Source organism: Pan paniscus, chromosome 21 (assembly GCF_029289425.2).
Source record: "Pan paniscus chromosome 21, NHGRI_mPanPan1-v2.0_pri, whole genome shotgun sequence".
Taxonomy (NCBI): domain Eukaryota; kingdom Metazoa; phylum Chordata; class Mammalia; order Primates; family Hominidae; genus Pan; species Pan paniscus.
Genome location: NC_073270.2, coordinates 20,872,819 through 20,891,823, shown reverse-complemented (window position 1 = coordinate 20,891,823; position 19,005 = coordinate 20,872,819). Strand labels below are relative to the sequence as shown.

Here is a 19,005-nt window from a genome sequence, read left to right as displayed (position 1 = left end):
TTCAACAGTTTCTATTTCTATTCTGTGTCCCGGGGGTGTGGGGGTGGTACTAGAGTGAAAGTATTTGGCAGTGCATGCAACATAAAAAAAAAAAAAATCCCTTCCTTTGGCCGGCATTCAACTTTTATAACATGTTTTTATTTTTACTTTTTTGTAGGGGGAAGACAGGGTTGCTCTGTCGTCCAGGCTGCAACGCAGTGGCGGGATCATAGCTCCCCGCACCCTCAAACTCCTGGGATCAAGTGATCCTCCCACCTCAGCTATAATGTATTTTTAAATTTGGAAATGCCTTCTCCTCTTCCTCCACCCAGCATGTATATTTTTACTCTCCTCTTATTCCCTCCAACCTTCACCCAAGTCTGTTTCCTGGCAATTTGAGAAGTGAGAAATGCCTGCGTGGGGGAAAAAGTGGAGGCACATGTTGTGTTGTAATTTTAACGGGGAAACATTGCCCAATGACAAAACCAGGGACCGTCTTGTGATGTTGCTTTCTGCCCACGCTACCTTTTCCTCTTCTGAGCCCGCTCTCGTCCCACCGAAGGCTGCAAGGCTGCCTCGCATCCAGAGGCTGTGACCTGCTTTAAATCAACAAAGCATGATGATCTTAGTTTGAAGAGTTGGGAGGACAACGATATGGATTGAGCTGTCATCTTTTGGTCCGTTGTAAATATCAAAAGCAGGCAGCCCATTCAATTCTCATTCTGATCTTTACGGATCTCTCCCACTGATGAGTTAGAAGCCCTTCTAAACTCATGTTTTCCTTCCTTCAGCCAGCAAGGATTTATTGAGCACTTACTATTAATATATGCCAGGCACCCTTCCAAGCATGGGGAGTATGGCAGCGAGGAGTCCAAGCCTCTGCGCTATCAATTTTGCAACAGCACTGAACTGTCACCCAGGGCATTGCAGAGGTTACGTGAGGACAGGGTGGGGCTGTCTGCAGGGCCCCAGCTAACTCCGGGTTCAAATTACCTGTGATTTGCCCTAAGTCCCACTGAGCCAAGTACAGCACTAGATAACAATGAAAACACTTTCAGGTGGGAGGATGATCTTTTCCTTCTGCTCCTTAACTTTTGCCCCATATCAGGAGGAGCTTCTGAGAAATGTGAGCTTTTCTGCTCACCCCCACGATACACTGTCTAACCACAAACCCTGGCTCGGATTTCATCTGTCCATGACACTGCGTGGTGCATGAATATATTCTTACTCTAAAGAAAAAAAAAAACAGCCAAAGGATATTTCAAAAATTATTTTCACACATGATTATCATACAGTATTACAATGTATTATGTGCAAAATTCCATTTAAAAAATCATTTACAAAAGTACAACACAGTATGTGCTGAGGGTTCTAGTTCAACAAAAGCCAAGGCTAAAAAAGGTACAAGGTACAAAGCCAACCAAATTAGATGACTATGCATCTTTACACAGTACAATAACATGTTTTTGTAACTACCTGTGTTACATGGATACAAGACCCTCATAGTTGGTGCACCTGCAAACTGGTTTTATTTAACATAAGTTTAATTTCACTGCAGGTTCTGATAATGTAGATTTTTTTTTGTGCATTTTCAAATTCTTCTCCATTATATAGCATCTTATTTAACTCAACAAAAGCCACATTATACATTACTTGGTTTCTGGTCCCAATAATTTGATGCTGTTAAGTTTTAATTTGTATGGAAAAGGGAGAAAAGTGTTCTTCTTGATTTCTATTTTCCTCAAGGGGCTTTCGAAATTGTTTCTACAAGCAAATCACACATGGAATAGATTTTGCCAAACCTCATTGCATATTTACAGTATTTTAAGCATAGGTGGTTCCTTCTATCTCTTTTTCTACATCTTTTGAAGAGCCTGAACCAGCAGACTGCACTCCTCAGTCCTTTGTTAGAGTTCATATTTCTCTCTCTACCTCTCTCTACATTCATTTCTCTCCTTATTCTCAGCATCATTTGTTGAAAAAACAAAACAGCAAAACACCGCTAAACGTGAACAAGAGAACAGTACATCCGATTTCCAAAGGCATTCTGTGGCCAGTGTCAGGAATACGTTGCTTTAAGAAATCCAGCAGTCTCTCCCCACAAAGTTGCCAAAACATCCAGTTACAGAAGAGAGACTTTAAAAATGCAATACTCTCAAATCCAGCAAGAGATTTATTTTTGAATATTAAATGTTAAAATCACATGCATAATTATAGAATATTTTAAAGTTACAAAAATATTTTAAAACCAATCCTGACAGTTTACCTGCAACTGCTATAAAAATTTCTATGAAATATATAAAAACATGAAGGCTCTCTGTAAAAAAAAAAAAAAAAAAAAAAAGGAGAAAGGAAGGAGGGAAGGGATGAAGCCATCCACAGGAGTGAGAATCACCTGACGCACTGCATCGCAAGCATCTGCTGTTGAATTCAAAAGAACTTGTATCTTAAGTGTTTCTTCTGCACATATACATACCTGTAAGCCAACCTAGAACCTGACTGGGGGTAGGTAGCAAACAATCTCAGGACACTTGAACCATCAGATGCAATTCTCCATTGCCAAAAGAGAATCCTACTGTTTCACGAACCTCAGCTACCTTGCGTGGCTAAAGTTGCCCTTGGCCGAGTTGGCCTGTGGATGGCTTAGTCACTACACTGAGGGGTCCCCGAGGAGGTGACTGCTTTTCAAGCTCAAGCATGTAGAAGCGGGAAGGCAAGGCTTCCAGCTCCCCTTTGGATGCACCACTGGGAAGTCCCGCCTGTCTTCTAGGAGGTGGTGAGGTCTTCTTCCCCGTTCTGGAAAATGACGCCATAAGGATCGTTCTTGATGCGTTTGTAGACAAAGTGGAAGATGTGGGGCTGTGGTCGGCTGTGCAGCTCCGCCTTGATTTTTTGAGGGTAAGTGTCCTCTGCCAGCTGCTGCCATGTCTCGTCAACGAAGAGAAAGAGGCTGTACTCCTCAGGGTCCCCCACCTTGAACTTCTCAGCGCAGATCTGACACACATCCTCAGTGGTGATGTAAGGTCTCACAAGGAGGGTCTTTCCTGTGCAACCACTGTTGACCTCCTGAAATGCAACTCGGAGGTAATTCTGCAGGTGGAAGAGGAACGTTGAGACAGTCAGAAGAGAAAACTAGATAGTGAGCATGATGGGGGACCAGGGGAGGGGGTAACTGTAAGCCATTTCCAGGCCCTTTCCTGTCATAATGTCCGATGTCAGGCCACGAGGCTTCGAATGGCAAGGAAAGAGGCTGATCTGACTTTGGACAGTGGCGAGGATGACTACATGATTCATTGCAACTGTAAGAAGCAGGAAGTCCATGCAGCCCTGGTTCTGATCTTTCCATTTCCCTCATAAGGTCTGGTTAAGAAACCCCTGCTTAAGAGTGTGAACCACATCCAATGCTGGGTTTATTCCCAGCTTGAAAACTAAACCAAATAGCACAAGAGTATGAAGGAAGTCAGCAGGAAGAGATTTAAAATATCTAGACACAAAAGCACGTACTGTGCTCACTTTTTGTTTTCTTCTTTTCATTTTAAGAGATGAGATCTCACTATATTCTCCAGGCTGGACTCATACCGCTGGGCTCAAGTGATCCTTCTGCCTCAGCCTCCTGAGTAGCTAGGTGTACAGGTGCATGCCACTGTACCTGGCTTGTGTTCACTTTTGACAAACTTTTTAAATAAATCCTAAGCAAGGGCAATCATTTAGGTTGAATCACACACACACACACAAAATGCGCTGACTTTTGACTATTTTTTATCTCCCCCAAATGGTGATTTCATGTAGTTCAACCTAATACAAGGCTCCTAGTGGCTCTGGGCACAATGTGGAAAAAGTCAGAAGGAGAAGAATGTTGATTTTGCCAAATACTTTGCAGATGGAGCTGATTACATGCAAGGTGGTGCTGCAGGGAATTAAACAAAGACGTTTGCAGGCTCAGGCGCTGCAATCATGCCAGGTACATGCTATCATGAAACATGTAAACCTGTGGCCTTATAAGATACAAAGCCCAGACCAGGCATAAAGAATCTTAAACTCACATCAGGCTCTCCTAGATTTTGTGACCCCAGATAACTTTGCTTCTGTTTCCTTAAGAGTGGAGTTATCAGATGAAATCTAGAACACCCAGTTAAATTTGAGTTTCAGCTAGAAAACAAGTAGATTTTTTTCTGCTAAATCTGGCAACCCTGCTCAGCAGTGAAGGGAAGGAGGGCTCTCTGCCCAGGTGCCTGCAAGGTCACCACGAGGGTTTCCTGGGATAACAGAAGGGAAAGCTCTTGGGAAGGACAGTGAGCTCTGCACATGTAAGATATGTTTCATATCTGCTTCCAGTGGGGACTTTTGCTAGCCCAGTGACTTTGCAGGAGAGGTGAGCTAGTGGGAGGTGCCCAGATTGACAGTGACACTCTTTGAACCTTTTTTTTAAAGAGACAGGGTCTACATGATCCCTGTTTGACTAGTGCAGAAACTGAGGCACAGAGAGGCTAAGTAACTTGCCCAAAGCCACACAGCTAGGACGTGGCAGATGCAGCCCCACCGCCTTTACCACCAAGACGTACTACCTCTTCCCATGTGAGAAGACCTCTGTGCCTGTGACCTCTGATTTAGGGGTTTCAGATGGAGCTTTGGGTCTGAGGTTTTGCTTTGACCCCTGAGCCGAGTGCTGAACATTTCCTTCTTTGGTTACACTCTGAGAAGGCATACACCTCCAAGGTGAGCAGGGTCAATGAGGGCAGGAGGGGACGGCTGCAGAAGAAGGCAGCTCTATGGTGTCTGGGGGTCTCCAGGTGAAGAGGTGGAGGAGGGTGTGTTGGCAGGTGGGGAAAGGAACAATGAACTTTTCTCATTTCCTCTGTTCTGCCCTAGGCAGCCGCTCCCTGGATGGCTATATGATGGCACCCCAGGGGTCTGCATGCACTGAGTGGCACAGGGACCTTCTTAGTGCAACAGGGTGGGGAGACTGCAGCGCGTGTATTCTCACTCTTTAGGTTTATGTGCTCGAGAAGGAATTTCTGAGCATACTGCAATCTTGGAGAAGAATGAGCTGATCTTGGCTTTCAAAGATGGGCTTGCCTTTTTTTTTGTTTGTTTTTGATACAGGGTCTCATTCTGCTGCCCAGGCTGGAGTGCAGTGGGGTGATCATGGCTCACTGTAGCCTCAAACTCCTGGGCTCAACGGATCCTCCCACTTTAGCCTCCTGAGTAGCTGGGACTACAGGTGTGCACCACTACGCCTGGCTAACTTGAAAATTTTTTGTTGTTATTGTTTTGTCGAGATGGAGTCTCACTTTGTTGCCAAGGCTGGTCTCCAACTCCTGGCCTCAAGCGATCTTCCTGCCTTAGCCTCTAAGGTGCTGGGATTACAGGTGTGAGCCACCTCATCTGACCCTCTATTTTCAGAGCTCTTATAAAAAAAAAAAATGGCCAGGCGCAGCGGCTCACGCCTGTAATCCCAGCACTTTGGGAAGCTGAGGCGGATGGATCAGTTGAGGCCAGGAGTTTGAGTCCAGCCTGGCCACCATGGTGAAATCCCATCTCTACTAAAAATACAAAATAAATTAGCCAGGTGTGGTGGTGAGCACCTGTAGTCCCAGCTACTCCGGAGGCTGAGGCAGGAGAATCGTTTGAACCTGGGAGGTGGAGGTTGCAGTGAGCAGAGATCGTGCCACCACTGCACTCCAGCCTGGTGACAGAGCGAGACTCTGTCTTAAAAAAAAAAAAAAAAAAAAGCAGGTGAATCTGGATGTGTAGATAAATCTGTCTTGCTTTCCACATCCCTGCTTGGAAACTCATCATGGGGAACATAGAAACAAAGCACAGGCAGGTTTTATCATTTAATTTAAAACCTTCAAAATATTATTTGCAGACATTTGCCAACTCACTCATTATTTCATAGACAATGAGCAAATCAGGAATTGTGTTGGGTAAGGATTTCTTTGTTTCTTTTTTGAGACTAAGTCTCACTCTGTTGCCCAGGCTGGAGTGCAGTGGCGTGATCTCGGCTCACTGCAACTTCCATCTCCTGGGTTCAAGCGATTCTCCTGCCTCAGCCTCCCAAGTAGCTGGGATTACAGGTGCCTGCCACTACACCCAGCTAATTTTTGTATTTTTAGTAGAGACAGGGTTTCACCGTGTTGGCCAGGCTGGTCTCGAACTCCTGACCTCAGGTGATATGCCCACCTTGGCCTCCCAAAGTGCTGGGATTACAGGCGTGAGCCCTGATGCCTGGCCTTGGGTAAAGATTTCTATAGCCCTAACCCACCTGTCCATTCTAAGAAACAAGCTCACTGGGAGTCCCACATTCCCAAGCAGCAGCTCATGGTCAGGAAAAGCCCTGGCCAGGGAACCTGAGCAGGACTCGCTCAGATGCTCTCCTGGTCACTCTGCGCCGTGGACGGCTGCCATAGCTGTTGCTGCTGCTGCTGAGATTCTGGGGTCTTCTGTTTTGGAGAGTGGGCGAGAGAAAAGGGAAGGAGACATCGCTGTTCCTCTCCCTCCTCCCAAAGAGAAACTAGGCCAATTGCATCACGTAACACAGCGGCTGTTTCCTGATGAAACAAAATCTCCAGCGTCTGTGCCAAGTGCTTCCTCCTCCTTTTTGACTTATCGTCTGCTTGATTGGGCAGAGATTCTGCCTTAATTCAACTTGGTTTTCTTAAAGACAGCAAAACTTGGGCCAAGTATCCCATGCGTATATAAATGTAAAGAAAACAGATCAGTGTAACAAGGCCAGAGGGTGGTTTGAGATATCCCTTTCCTGCCAAATAATTCAACAGAGTGGGGACCTCTGAGCTGGGATGTGCTGGGTGAGCCAGCTCCGCGTTCCTGGAGGACGAAGGAAGCAAAGGGGTGGCCAGCTGCACACCTGGAAGTCGTCCACAGAGGGGATGGTCCGGTTGGTGGTTCTCCGTTTGTGCCACTGCCTCAGGGTGTCTCTGGTTTCTGAGCTGAGCAGTCGTGCTGCTTGTTCTTCTTGGAAATTCTTTATCAGAGAAAGTGCTCCATATGCGCTTGTCAAGTAATAGCCTCCTGAAAAGAGCAGAAAGAGTGGGTCCTCCCAGTGCCAACCTCCGCTCACGGGTGATAACAGGGGATGCCAGCGTTAGAAGGCATGTTTTGTATTTTTAGTATTTCTTCAACATGCATTTCCTTGTGGGATCACAGAAGCACACACCCAAGAGCATGGCACTCACTCCTCCATCCATCCCTTCACACAGCCATCCCACAGAGATTTCTGGAGCGACCCAGGCCTGGGAGGGGCCAGGGGAGCACAGACAAGCCAGGCTGACAAGGTTCCTGTTTTTCAATGATGGGATTTCCTTTCTAGTGCGCGAGACTGACCAAGCCTCTAAAGTGTTTTTTTGTTTGTTTGTTTTTTTGTTTGTTTGTTTTTGAGACGGAGTCTTGCTTTGTCACCCAGGCTGGAGTGCAGTGGCACAATCTCAGCTCACTGCAACCTCCGCCTCCCAGGTTCAAGCGACGCTCCCACCTCAGCCTCCCGAGTGGCTCGGATTAAAGGCATGCACCACCACGCCTGGCTAATTTTTGTATTTTTAGTAGAGATGGGGTTTCACCATATTGGCCAGGCTAGTCTTGAACCCTGGCCTCAACTGATCCACCCGTCTCAGCCTCTCAAAGTGCTGGGATTACAGGCATGACCACCATGCCCAGCCGAAATTATTAAAGTGCAATTATGAAAAATGTTTGCCAGGAGTAGTTGGGGTATTAAGGCCTGACGGGGAGGTGGGGGGAAAGTCAGGCGTGTGAGGTGATCCAAGGCCAGTATCCCCTCCATCAGTCCAGACTCGTGGCAACACTTGGTCTTGGTTTTTTCTTTTAGAAATTGATATTTTCTATCTCTGATAAACAAGAATTTGGTTTAAAAAAAGTAAAAAGGAAAAAACGAAATGAGTATTTTCTAAATTTTAAGTAAACTATACACTTTGAAAGAACTGTTCGCAAAAATGTGGACACTTCAAAAATAATTTCTCTCCCTTGATTCCCTTTCTTACCCCCCCTTCCTTTGGGACTAACATAACATCTGGCATTTAGGATAAAATAATTTACAGGAAAGTGATGTTCCTGTGATGGTGTATTTAGGAATGATCTCTTATGTTCTTGAGGAGTGTAAAAAGGGCTGACGACACTGTAAGATGTGTATGTATTCCTTCATAGTTTTTGTCCTAACATATAATTAGGTGCCTGGGGAGGAACTTATGGTCTCCGCGCTGAAGAGCCACTAGGGGTCGCCCTGAATGTTTATTAAAAATTCCCTAATTGGGCACAGCATATTTTAGATTTAGAGACATTCTTTGTCAAAATACTCATTGAATCTCTACTGTGAGCCACAGCTACAGAGAAGAAAGTAGGTTTGTAAGAAATAGAATCTGAGTCCCCACTCTCCAGAAGTTTATGAATGTGTTTTTTTTTTTTTTTAAAAAAAAAACAGACACTGGCAATTTATTCCTGCAGGGACCAGAAGTTAGTTTGGCGAAATGAGTTTTGTGCAGAAGTGTCACCTTTAGGGCCAAAGTATTTAGCTTTATTCAGAAGCTTATTTATTTAGCCTGCAGAAGCCTCTCTCTGGTCAATAAGTGGCAATATGCAAGATGGCAACTGTCCCCTCCATGTGGATCAGGAGCCGCACGCCCTGCAAACTCGTGCTGGACATGAACACGAGAAAGAAAAATACCCTTCTTGTTTTCAGGTTGCAGATGAAGACTTGAGGTTATTTTTTCCCGCAGCATAATCTGGGTCACCCTGAGCCATGCACTTTCCATTGATCACATGTCAAGCTTTTTGTGTATAGAGTGATCTGAAGGGTTTTCCAGACCTTGCCACCTACAGTATAATCACCCTAGTTAAGAGTTTTGAATTGTTGATCTTTACCAAATATTCGCCCCACAAACAAATCAGCATGTGACTGTGTGTGAAACTCAGTAATCCAGAATACAGATGCTACATGGAGAATTTCAGGAGAAATCAATATGAACATAAGTATTCAGGAAAGGCTGTATGGAGGGTCAGGATTTGAGCAAGGACTCGGAGAACTGTTACAATCTTTGTGGGGGTGGAGGGGGGCTCCTTTGGACTTCAAATTTTAGACTCCCTAGCTCTCATCTGTTCAGGACACTAAGGAGAAAACTCAAATGCTGGAAGCACAAAATTGACCACACTTTGAAACATGTGGATGCAATTAGAGAAGGTTTTAAATTTCAGCAAGACTATAACCCTACCGCAAGAGCTGTGCACTTCTAAGGGATTCTATGACGCCTTTTTGGTAAATGAGAATACCTGCTTAAACAGCGGAAAACAGACGTGGCTGCTACCCCGCAAACCAAAGAGGACTTTGGGCAGGCACGGAAAAGTCCAATCTGTATTTTTGCCACTGCTCAGTAGCCTCTTCCTCCCAGGCTGCATAGCTTCAGTTCGATGCTGTGCAGGCCTGGTCTGTGATCACAGCCAACCCAACTGGGCCGCCTACTTCCCAAGGAAGGCAGCCAAGAAGCCCCAGACACGGTTAAGTGGAAGCAGGCTCTATTTAAGTGCGAGCTCACCAGCAGCTTTTGTATCCTCACTAGCTGTGCCCTTGTCTTTCTTGTGGGATTCGTGGAGGAGAAGACAGCCACCTGTCCATTAGTCATCAACGCAGGGCCTTGCCCTGGGCCAATCTGGGAAAGGGGCAGGAAGTAGCTGTTTCTATCCTTGAGCCACAAGATACAAGCAATGTTTGTCCTGAGTGCACATTGTCAGCAACAGAATCGACTTTCTAAGTGAAACCGGCGTGTCTTTTTCCCCAAAGCCCTAAGAGCTCTACATACTTATATTACTAGAATTAAACATGATTGAAGCTCGAAAAAGAATAACGAAACCCCAAACTGTATTAATAACAAACATTACAGTGGAAGGAAGGAAAGCATGCTATGTAGACTAACATGCTTCTCTTGGTCCCTGGGCAAAACCACATGTTTGGCCTTGTCCTGTCTAATCCCAGGGCAGAGCAGGCAAGAAAAGCTCCAGGGAGGGCCTTGGAGGCTCATCGGGGAGTGTCTGGTTCCATGGTTAGTAATATTAATAAGGGGACAGAAGAGGCTAAAGGGTGAAAGCATGAAAGAGGCCCATTCATACCTGCCTGGGATCGGGTACGGGAGGAGAGATATTCATCCCCCATCCTGAGTCAGCACTACCCATGGTCACGTGGGAAGGGCATAATCGGGCTCCAAGGAGGGCGGTCCCTCCGACAGGAAAAGTAAGGCCTGGTGAATTCACATTACAGGACTGAGGAGACTAAGGGGGCACATTCTGGGGGTGGTAAAAATGCATTTCATTCCCTCCAGGGAAAATGCTGGGATGACTCATTCCTTAGGGAATCCTGTCAGAGATGGACCTTTCTACTCAAGCCCAGACTGAAACTCACGGGAAAAAACAAAACAAAACCGTAACAATCCCCCCCAGGGCTTGTCTGGGCTTTTATCTGGATATATAAAAATGGATTAAGAGGATTCACAGTGCACAGGCCCTGATTTGTTCTCCTTTGAAAAGATAAGCTCACATAGAGTCCCAGTTATTTCTGCGTTTCAAGGCTGTGCACTACTGTGCCAAACATCCTAATCATTTCCATGTAAAATACCTAAGCTATGTGTAAGGAGAAGGAATTTCTGCTAAGACATGTTGGGGTTAGGCAGACACAAGGAGAAGGAACCCGAATGCCAACGTAAATTGAGAGCAAACTGCACAGATTCCACACCCCTGTATTTTTACTATAAAAATGAAAAGATACTTAAAAAAAACTGGAAAAAAATTAATACTGTTTTTACCTTGAAAACGAAATTTTAAAAAATAAAAACAAAGCCAAGCGTTTATACATTTCACTAATATAAGAGCAGGTTATTTTTCTGGCAATGGAAATATCCTCAACAAAAGTTTATAATTTCCTCTTGGAGCCAAAGAAACCATTTCTTCCAAAAAAAATGGCATTTATTCTACTGAATGTAATTTTGTATTGCCATTAAGCGATCTTAGTGAAGTATAGTTAAGATGGGGTTATATTTTTTCTTTGTGTTTTTCCTGACTTTTCCAAATTTTCTACCACGAGTGTGTATTACTTTTGCAATCAGAAAAAGGTTAGTACACTCTTTTAAATTAATAAAAAATTCAGTTAACACTTAAGATGTCAAAAAAGCACCCAAGTAACTGCTTCATGGGTGCAGAATTTTATTTTAGGGTGAGGAAAATAGTTTGACACTAAATAAAGGTGGAGAATGCATGACATTGTGAATATACTAAATGCCACTGACTTATTCCCTGTAAAATGATTAATGTTATGTGACATGAATTTCGTCTCAATTATAAAAAAATGAAAAAAATAGCACCCAGTTCCTTCAACTTTTCTCAAAAGCAGTTACCTTCTCCATGTAACAGCGATGGGTCTAGGAGCTCCATCATGTACTCGATTTCAGTGTCCAATTCAAGCATGTCACACTGGGCTATGACATAGGTCAGGACTGGCAAGAAGTCATCAGCGCCATACATCCTCCCTGAGAGTAGGAAGAGAAGGAGATGGAATATTTTTACCAACTTTTCTTTCTTTCACATCCTTCTTGCTGCTTTTATTAGACAGCAAGGAGTCACTCTGGGGAACTGTGCTATTTATAAACAGAGGTGGGTGTTTCTGGAATCCTATGTAGCCTCTGACCCTCCCAGCTGCTAATGTTAGAGACCAGCCCTTACAGTTTCAGAATGAATATCTATGAACCAATGAACACATTACAGATTTTCTCCCTACTTTTATAATTTGTATAAAATTATGTGATAGAACAGAATACTCGTTAAAATATTTTAACTTTCAGCAAACAATATTATAAAATGCTTACAAAATATTTACTTATGCTAATTCTTTGTGTCTTACTTCCTCTTTCTTGCTGTGCACATTATTTACAAACATAATGACAAGGTCAAACTCAAACCAGGAATAAGCTAACTTTGCTCTGTATTTAATGTGAGCACACAGTTAATTTCTTTAAATGTGCCAATTCAGTACATGTTGAATATACACATTGATTAATAGAAATATATGGCAAAAAATGTTAGTGTTTACTTCTAGTTTTCTTTACATCAGTGGTTCTCAACTGGAGATGATTTTGTCCCCCAGGGGACATTTGGCACTGTCTGAAGACATTTTTCATTGACTTAACTGGAGGGTGGGGATGCAGATGGCATCTGGGATGCTGCTAAGCTTCCTACAGGAAGCAGGGCAGCCCCCAAAACAAGAATTATCCTGTCTACATTAATGTCTTTAGTGTGTGTGTTGAGGAACTGTGCTCCAGAAGAGCATAATCCTTCTGAATTATTTGGGGAATTCAGATATTCAGATATTATTTGGGGAATTTTTATAAATAACTGTGAACTATGGAAAATATGTTTCCTATATGTGAAATATGCTTGCAAACTTGTGAGGTGATGTTCACTTGCTATCATTACCAGGCCCAGGAGCTCATATTTTAACTTCTTCACTCGACAATTCCCAAAGTGCACACACATTCCTGTCTACTCGAGCAGTGGTTAATACAGCCTGTGTTTTCTCTCTGCTGCTTCTCCATTAAGCAATTTCACTCAGAAGAAAAGTTCGTAATCGTCCTCGGAATTACAATAAGCTTACTGAAGACCTGGGACAATGCAGGGCTCCATTACTATCCATGATTCATGGTTACCCCTGCATCCACAGGAAACAACAAGGCTAAATCCGAGGGCTGGCTTTCCAAGATTGTAACTCTTCGGTGAATTTCAATTATATTGCTTCAGCTTGTAGCAAAGAAGGGCTAGCCAATGAAGCGGCTCTAATGAGGCCTCATTATAACTGAATGTTCAGAGTTTCTTTCACATACTATAGGTCATTGACACAAACCCTCATTGGCCAAAATGTTGTAATGATAATCACTGATATTTCCATTGCACTTGGGGCTATGTGTGGGCTGTCTCAGCTAATCCCCACCTTATGAAAGAAAGGGTGACATCCGGCTAAAGACGCAGAAAACTACAGCGTGCAAGGTTGATTAAGGGGGCCAAAGTCCCTCAGTTAATTTTCTTCTTCTCGGAGGGAAGATTTGAACTCAGACTCCAGAGACTGAATTTGTAACCATACTCTGAACTAAATCTTTAATTAAATCGGCCTGGTACAAAAATCTTGTTGCCCTCATCTGCTTACATTTTAATCCGTTGCATGTGACTAATGTGCCGGATATCAGAGAATCACTTGTAGTTCTGTAAGCCACTTGGTGAAATCAAGAGACCAAAGGGAGGAGAAATTGGGAATCAGAAAGCCTGACAGGAGAGATGCCTGTCCCTGGCCCGGAAGGGAAGCGGCACGAAGCCTGGGCTTCCAGCAGCCTCACCTGAGTTGTTCTCCATGACCGTGTAAATGAGCTTGCAGACCCGCAGCAGCAGCATGACCTTCTTTTCCGGCGAATACATCTTCTGCATGGTCATGAACTTGACTTTGATTTTCTCCACATCCACAAAATCAGGGGTCGGGGCGAAGACCCCCAGCTCCTGCGGATTCCTCTGCCGCACAAGCTGCAGGTTCTCCTTGAGTTGCTTCCATGAGCCATCGGCCATGTGAAAGTCCTTCAGCATGGCCTCCACGTGCCCCTTCAGGGGCTTCAAGATGCACTTGTGCATGGCTTTTTCCAGCACCACATCTGCCAAAGAAAGTGTAGCTACTGTGACTATTGTCTGAAGAAAGAAGAAATGCAACATCTGCTTTCTTACAATGGACATCTGCAACTCTATGCATTGGTTGCAGGCACACAAATTGTACAACTTAACGTCCAACCAACAGACAACACCAAGCAGCGCCATAACTCACATGTTAACATTTTTCTCTGAAAAGCCAGGAAGACCGAATCTTCCCCAATGATGTCTAACTTGCATATAATCAATACAATGAAATATATTTGTTTTAATTACTTTCATGCCCTATCCCTGTAAGTACAGGCAAATATGCTAGAAGACATTCTTTTGACCTAGTCCTTCAACTGGTCATCCAATTAACAGGAGAGCAAAGATGTTATCTTAAAGGAAGGATTTTCTAATAATGAGCATTCAACATCTCTTAGAATATTTTCTGAGGGCCAGGCGTGGTGGCTCACATCTGTAATCCCAGCACTTTGGGAGGCTGAGGCAGGCAGATCATTTGAGGTCAAGAGTTGGAGACCAGCCTGATCAACATAGTGAAGCCCCATCTCTACTAAAAATACAAAAAAAATAGCTGGGCATGGTGGTGCACGCTTGTAGTCCCAGCTACTGGGGAGGCTGAGGCAGGAGAATTGTTTGAACCCAAGAGGCAGAGGTTGCAGTGAGCCAAGATTGTGCCACTGCACTCCAACCTGGGCGACAGAGTGATACTCCATCTCAAAAAAGAATGTTTTCTGAGGAAATAGATCCACCTAAATATAGTATGTGATCTTGGATCAGATTCTGGACTAAAAAATTCTTCATTTGCTATAAAGGACATTAGTGGGGCATCGATACAGCCTGCAGATAAGGTAATAGTGCTAACAAGGCATCAGTGTTAATTTTCTAGGTCTGATAATTATACTGTAGTTATTAAACAGAATAGCCTTGTTTTTAGGAAATATGCATTGAAGTATTTAGGGGTAAAGGGATATAATGTCTGCAACTTAAATGGTTCAGAAAAAATGAGAGACAGTGTGTGTGCACGTATTTGTGTGCATGTATGTGTACGTGCATGTATCTGTGTGTGTGCGTGCGCGTGTGTGTGTGTGTGAAGAGAGAGAAAAGAATGAGGCAGATGTGGCAAAGTGCTAACATTTGGGAATCTGAGTGAAGGGTAGATATTTCTTTATGATATTTTTGCAACTTTCCTGGAAATCTGAAATGATTTCAAAATTAAAAGTTAAAAATGTGTGAAATGTGTTTCTGTTCTGAGTTAGGAAACACCTTTGGGTGTGGGAGGCGTTATTCTTCCCTCCTTCATTGAATGGTTGCCCAGTGGAGTAGCTTTCTTGGCTAATACTAAAATGACCAGTACCATAAATCCAGAGATGCGGGCTGAAGGCTATTTATATAATAATAACTCCTCTGCTTTGTCAATAGCAGCTTTTTGATCTCACATGTTTGCACATTCTCATCTGAGCCCCTTGGGTTCTGCTGCAGCATCTACGCATAAAATGATGACACCTTAATTTTATTCCATTTGGGAAGCCAATGGGTCCACTTACATATAAGATCAGAAATAGTTAAGTTAGGCCAGGCATGGCGGCTCATGACTGTAATCCCAGCACTTTGGGAGGCTGGGGTGGGCAGATCACTTGAGGCCAGGGGTTCAAGACCAGCCTGGCCAACATAGCGAAATCCCATCACTACCAAAAATACAAAAAATTAGCTTGGCATTGTGGCGCACACCTGTAATCCCAACTACTCTGGAGGCTGAGGCATGAGAATCTCTTGAACCCTGGAGGCAAAGGTTGCAGTGAGCCGAGATCCTGCCACTGCACTCCAGCCTGAGTGACAGAATGAGACTCTGTCTCAAAAGAAAAAGCAAAAGAAATAGTTGAGTTCTCTCTCTGGCCTTTGGAATTCCTGACGCTGGATCAGATCTTATTGAATTCAAATGATTACCTATTATTAGAAGGCCAGGGATAAAGATAAATCTAACCCAGAGGTACAAACAACGAAAACAGTCCCCCAAGGTTAAAACTGAGGCCAAAAGTTAACGCTGACCCCACAATCATCAGATTCCCCAGCCCAAGTTGTTTTTTTCTTTCTCCTCTTCCATCTTATCCAGGAGATCTCTTTGTTTAAATACAAAGGTTTATATAACTATAGAAATCAAGGTTGATGCGAAGGAGGTTATAAAGTAGGAAAAAAAGCAGAACAACTTATTCACATCTGGCATTAAAACAAATTACTGGGTTTACATTCGTTGCTTTGTGTTAATAAGCTCGTGCAACTTTATAGCATCTTTGACTTTACCTTATATCATCATTATGATAAAAAATTAATAACAGAAATTAATATTGAGTGCTCAGATGGGCCAGCCTCCATCTAAGTGCTTTACTTCACTATCATCTAATCCTTGCAATAATTCTATTATTTTTGCACAATACTAATATTATGTCCGTTTAACAGATGGGGAAACTGAGGCTCAGAGATGACTAATGGCTTGATAGAAGCCACACAACTATTTTAAATAACCATTTATACAGCTTTTCAAAGTAAATAATCTTTTAATTGTAAAGTTCAAGTCACTTTATAAATACTCGCCAGTTTATTCCTCTCATCCAAACATTCTGAAAGCTACATTCATGGTTGTAAGTGACCACTACTTGGTTAAAATAGGGTCACCACGGGAGGACAAAGGCCATGTCAGTCATTAATTAGAAATGTACATGAATGTCCATAGTAATGTTATGTATAATAGCCCCAAGTTGGAAATAACCCAAAGGCCCATTTGGACAGAAATGAATACATTGGATATATTCATTCAATGGAATACTACAATGAAATTCAGACAATGGAATGTATTTATTCAATGAAAAAGCTCACATTACTGCTCCAGAACAACATGGATGCATCTCATGAACGCAAGGCTGTGTGAAAGAACCCAGACACAAGAGTATCTCCTACAGCATTTCGTTTATATGAAGTTCAAAAGCAGGCAAAACTAACCTGTGGGACAGAAGTCATGATGGCAGTCCCCCTTGGGGAGGATCTGGGCCAGGACAGGACACCAGGGATTAGAGATGTTCTGTATCTGGATCTGGACTGTGTCTACATGGGTGTGCATGTGTGTAAAATTCTGTTGAGCCGAGTACTTAAGATTTACACACTTTATGGATGTAAGTTAAACCTCAATAAATGTATATGAATCAGAGAAACAGAAAACAACTAAAGACCTGGATGAGATTTTCACCTTGAACCCCACGGGCAACTGTTATCATCAGAGTGAGCCCGGTCACCTCTGGGCCAGAGTGTTAATACAAATCATCCCCAAAAGGCTCGCAGCTGCTCCTGGGGAATGATGACATCAGAAAAGTCGTTACTAGCAAGTTGGACAGGCTCCCTTGAGCAACTCATCCTTGCTGCCAGGGAGGGGTGCTGGCCTTTGAGGGGAATTCCACCCTTGGGTATAAAAGGGGCTGTGGAAATCTCTTAGGAGGGTTGAAACCTAGGACCAATTGCCAAGGGAGTAGCCCGTTTTCTGAAAATAAAATGAAAAAGTAATTGCTAGTGGTAGATTTTAGGACATTTTTCTTTAAAGACCATAATTTAAAAATAAGGAAACTGGTCCCTGCATTTTTTTTCAGAGGTTTATCCCACTCCTCCTCCCCACCCTTCCCAAATCCTTAATAAACATAAAGAGTAGGGGACAAGAGCCTAAATGAAAAGAGGGACCCACGATCCAGTTGGCTCTCTCCAATAGGAAAAGCAAGCTTCTGCTCATAAAGCGAGAAGGAAAAAGGATTTGAGGAGCCCAAGGAACAGACGATCTTTCATAACATGAACCACCTCAGACAAAAGAGGAAAGAACAAATTGGTCACATTTCTCATAAATTACTACTCTCCGTTTTTTTCTATGATCTCTTTTTGCATTAATCGTTAATTCCTGGACAAAAAAACAAAATCTTTTAAACTCTCAGAACAATGACACTATTCTAGCCACTTTACCTGCACTGGATCTTCAAATCCTCAGACAAACTCCATCCAGGGAGGCCTACTATGTTTTCATTTCACAGATGAGGAAACTGAAACCCAAGGACATCTTTGTCATGCAGCTATCAAGAGGGGGAGCCAGGACTGCAACTCATAAAATGTTTCCTGAGTTCTTGGAGTAATGTCAACTGTATTCATCCACAAGCACGCGTGCAAAACAAACACCTGAAACCTTTACAGATGAGTAAGGTGAGTATATGCTTTTAAAGCTCATTAAGGTCTTTTTGTTGTTGCTGTTGTTGAGATGCTGGGGGTCTCACTATGTTGCCCAGGTTGGCCTCAAACTCCTGGTCTCAAGGGATCCTCCCACCTCAGCCTCCCAAAGCACTGGGATTATAGGCGTAAGACACCATGCCCAGCCTCACTCATTTCTTTTCTATTTTTCTAGTAACAAGCAAATAGTAAAAAATCGTTTGAACCACAACATATTGAACTTTAGAAACTAAATGTTTCTAAATGATCAAAACTGGAAACAAGTTTTCTGAAAATATTTATCAAGATTATATCAACTGGCCCCAAAATAATCCATAAGAGGAAAGTGGTAGAGGCCATAGCAATTGCTGGCTTTTCCTTGACTAAATGTCACTTACTGTAATAATTTATAGGAAGTATTCAATGTGTTGGCTTCTAGACAAGAAGTGATTCACTCTTATTACTTCTCCAAGAATTGATTCACTCCTCCATTAAGGAAGAGAGACAGAAACCTTGACCCTTTCCTTCATGCTGACCACCTACTGCATGGATTCCAGAGGCTGGAGATAGACAAGGAAACATCACAAGACCAGCAATGCACTGGCTTTGTTTGTACACTTTCTGCATTTCCACTGCTGGCCAGAAGGCAGTGAGACTTTGAGAGGCAAAGCTGAAGACTGGAGAAATTGCTTGTGTTAGAAAGAGCCCTGGGAGCCGTGGGGAGGCCAAGTCCCTTCCCCTCTCACTGCCACTGTCTGGACGGCCATCAGAATCATTGTCCACGGAAGGCAAGACAGAGCCAGCAGTCTGAACCTAACTGAGTTGGTGATTGTTAAAACAACACAAAGTAAAAATCAATATTCTCCAGGGAATCTAACCACACCCAGAGTCTAAACCATGTAATATAATCACATGCTTCATAATGGCGTGTTTTGGTCAAAGATGAACCACATATGCCAGGGTGGTCCCATAAGATTCTTATTTATTTTTTATTTATTTATTTTTTTGAGACAGAGTCTCGCTCTGTCACCCAGGCTGGAGTGCAGTGGCACAATTTTGGCTCACTGCAACCTCCATCTCCCAGGTTTAAGTGATTCT

The 19,005-nt window shown here is 43.3% G+C and overlaps 1 protein-coding gene across 6 annotated transcripts in view; it reads right to left on the bottom strand.

Annotated features, from left to right (window-relative positions):
• Positions 1-1,234: 1,234 nt before the first annotated feature.
• RIN2 (Ras and Rab interactor 2) overlaps positions 1,235-19,005 on the bottom strand; it is a 245,600-nt gene continuing 227,829 nt past the window's right edge. For 5 of the 6 annotated variants that reach the window (XM_063600983.1, XM_034947470.3, XM_034947469.3 and 2 more), the window contains 4 exons: positions 13,374-13,679; positions 11,388-11,519; positions 6,848-7,011; positions 1,235-3,069 (listed from right to left, as the gene is read on the bottom strand). In XM_063600983.1, coding sequence (XP_063457053.1) covers positions 2,746-3,069; positions 6,848-7,011; positions 11,388-11,519; positions 13,374-13,679 — 926 coding nt within the window. In that variant the 3' untranslated portion in view covers positions 1,235-2,745. Of the gene's footprint in view, positions 3,070-6,847; positions 7,012-11,387; positions 11,520-11,896; positions 13,680-19,005 lie in introns of those variants that run through there. The other variant, XM_063600984.1, reaches the window with a different exon arrangement.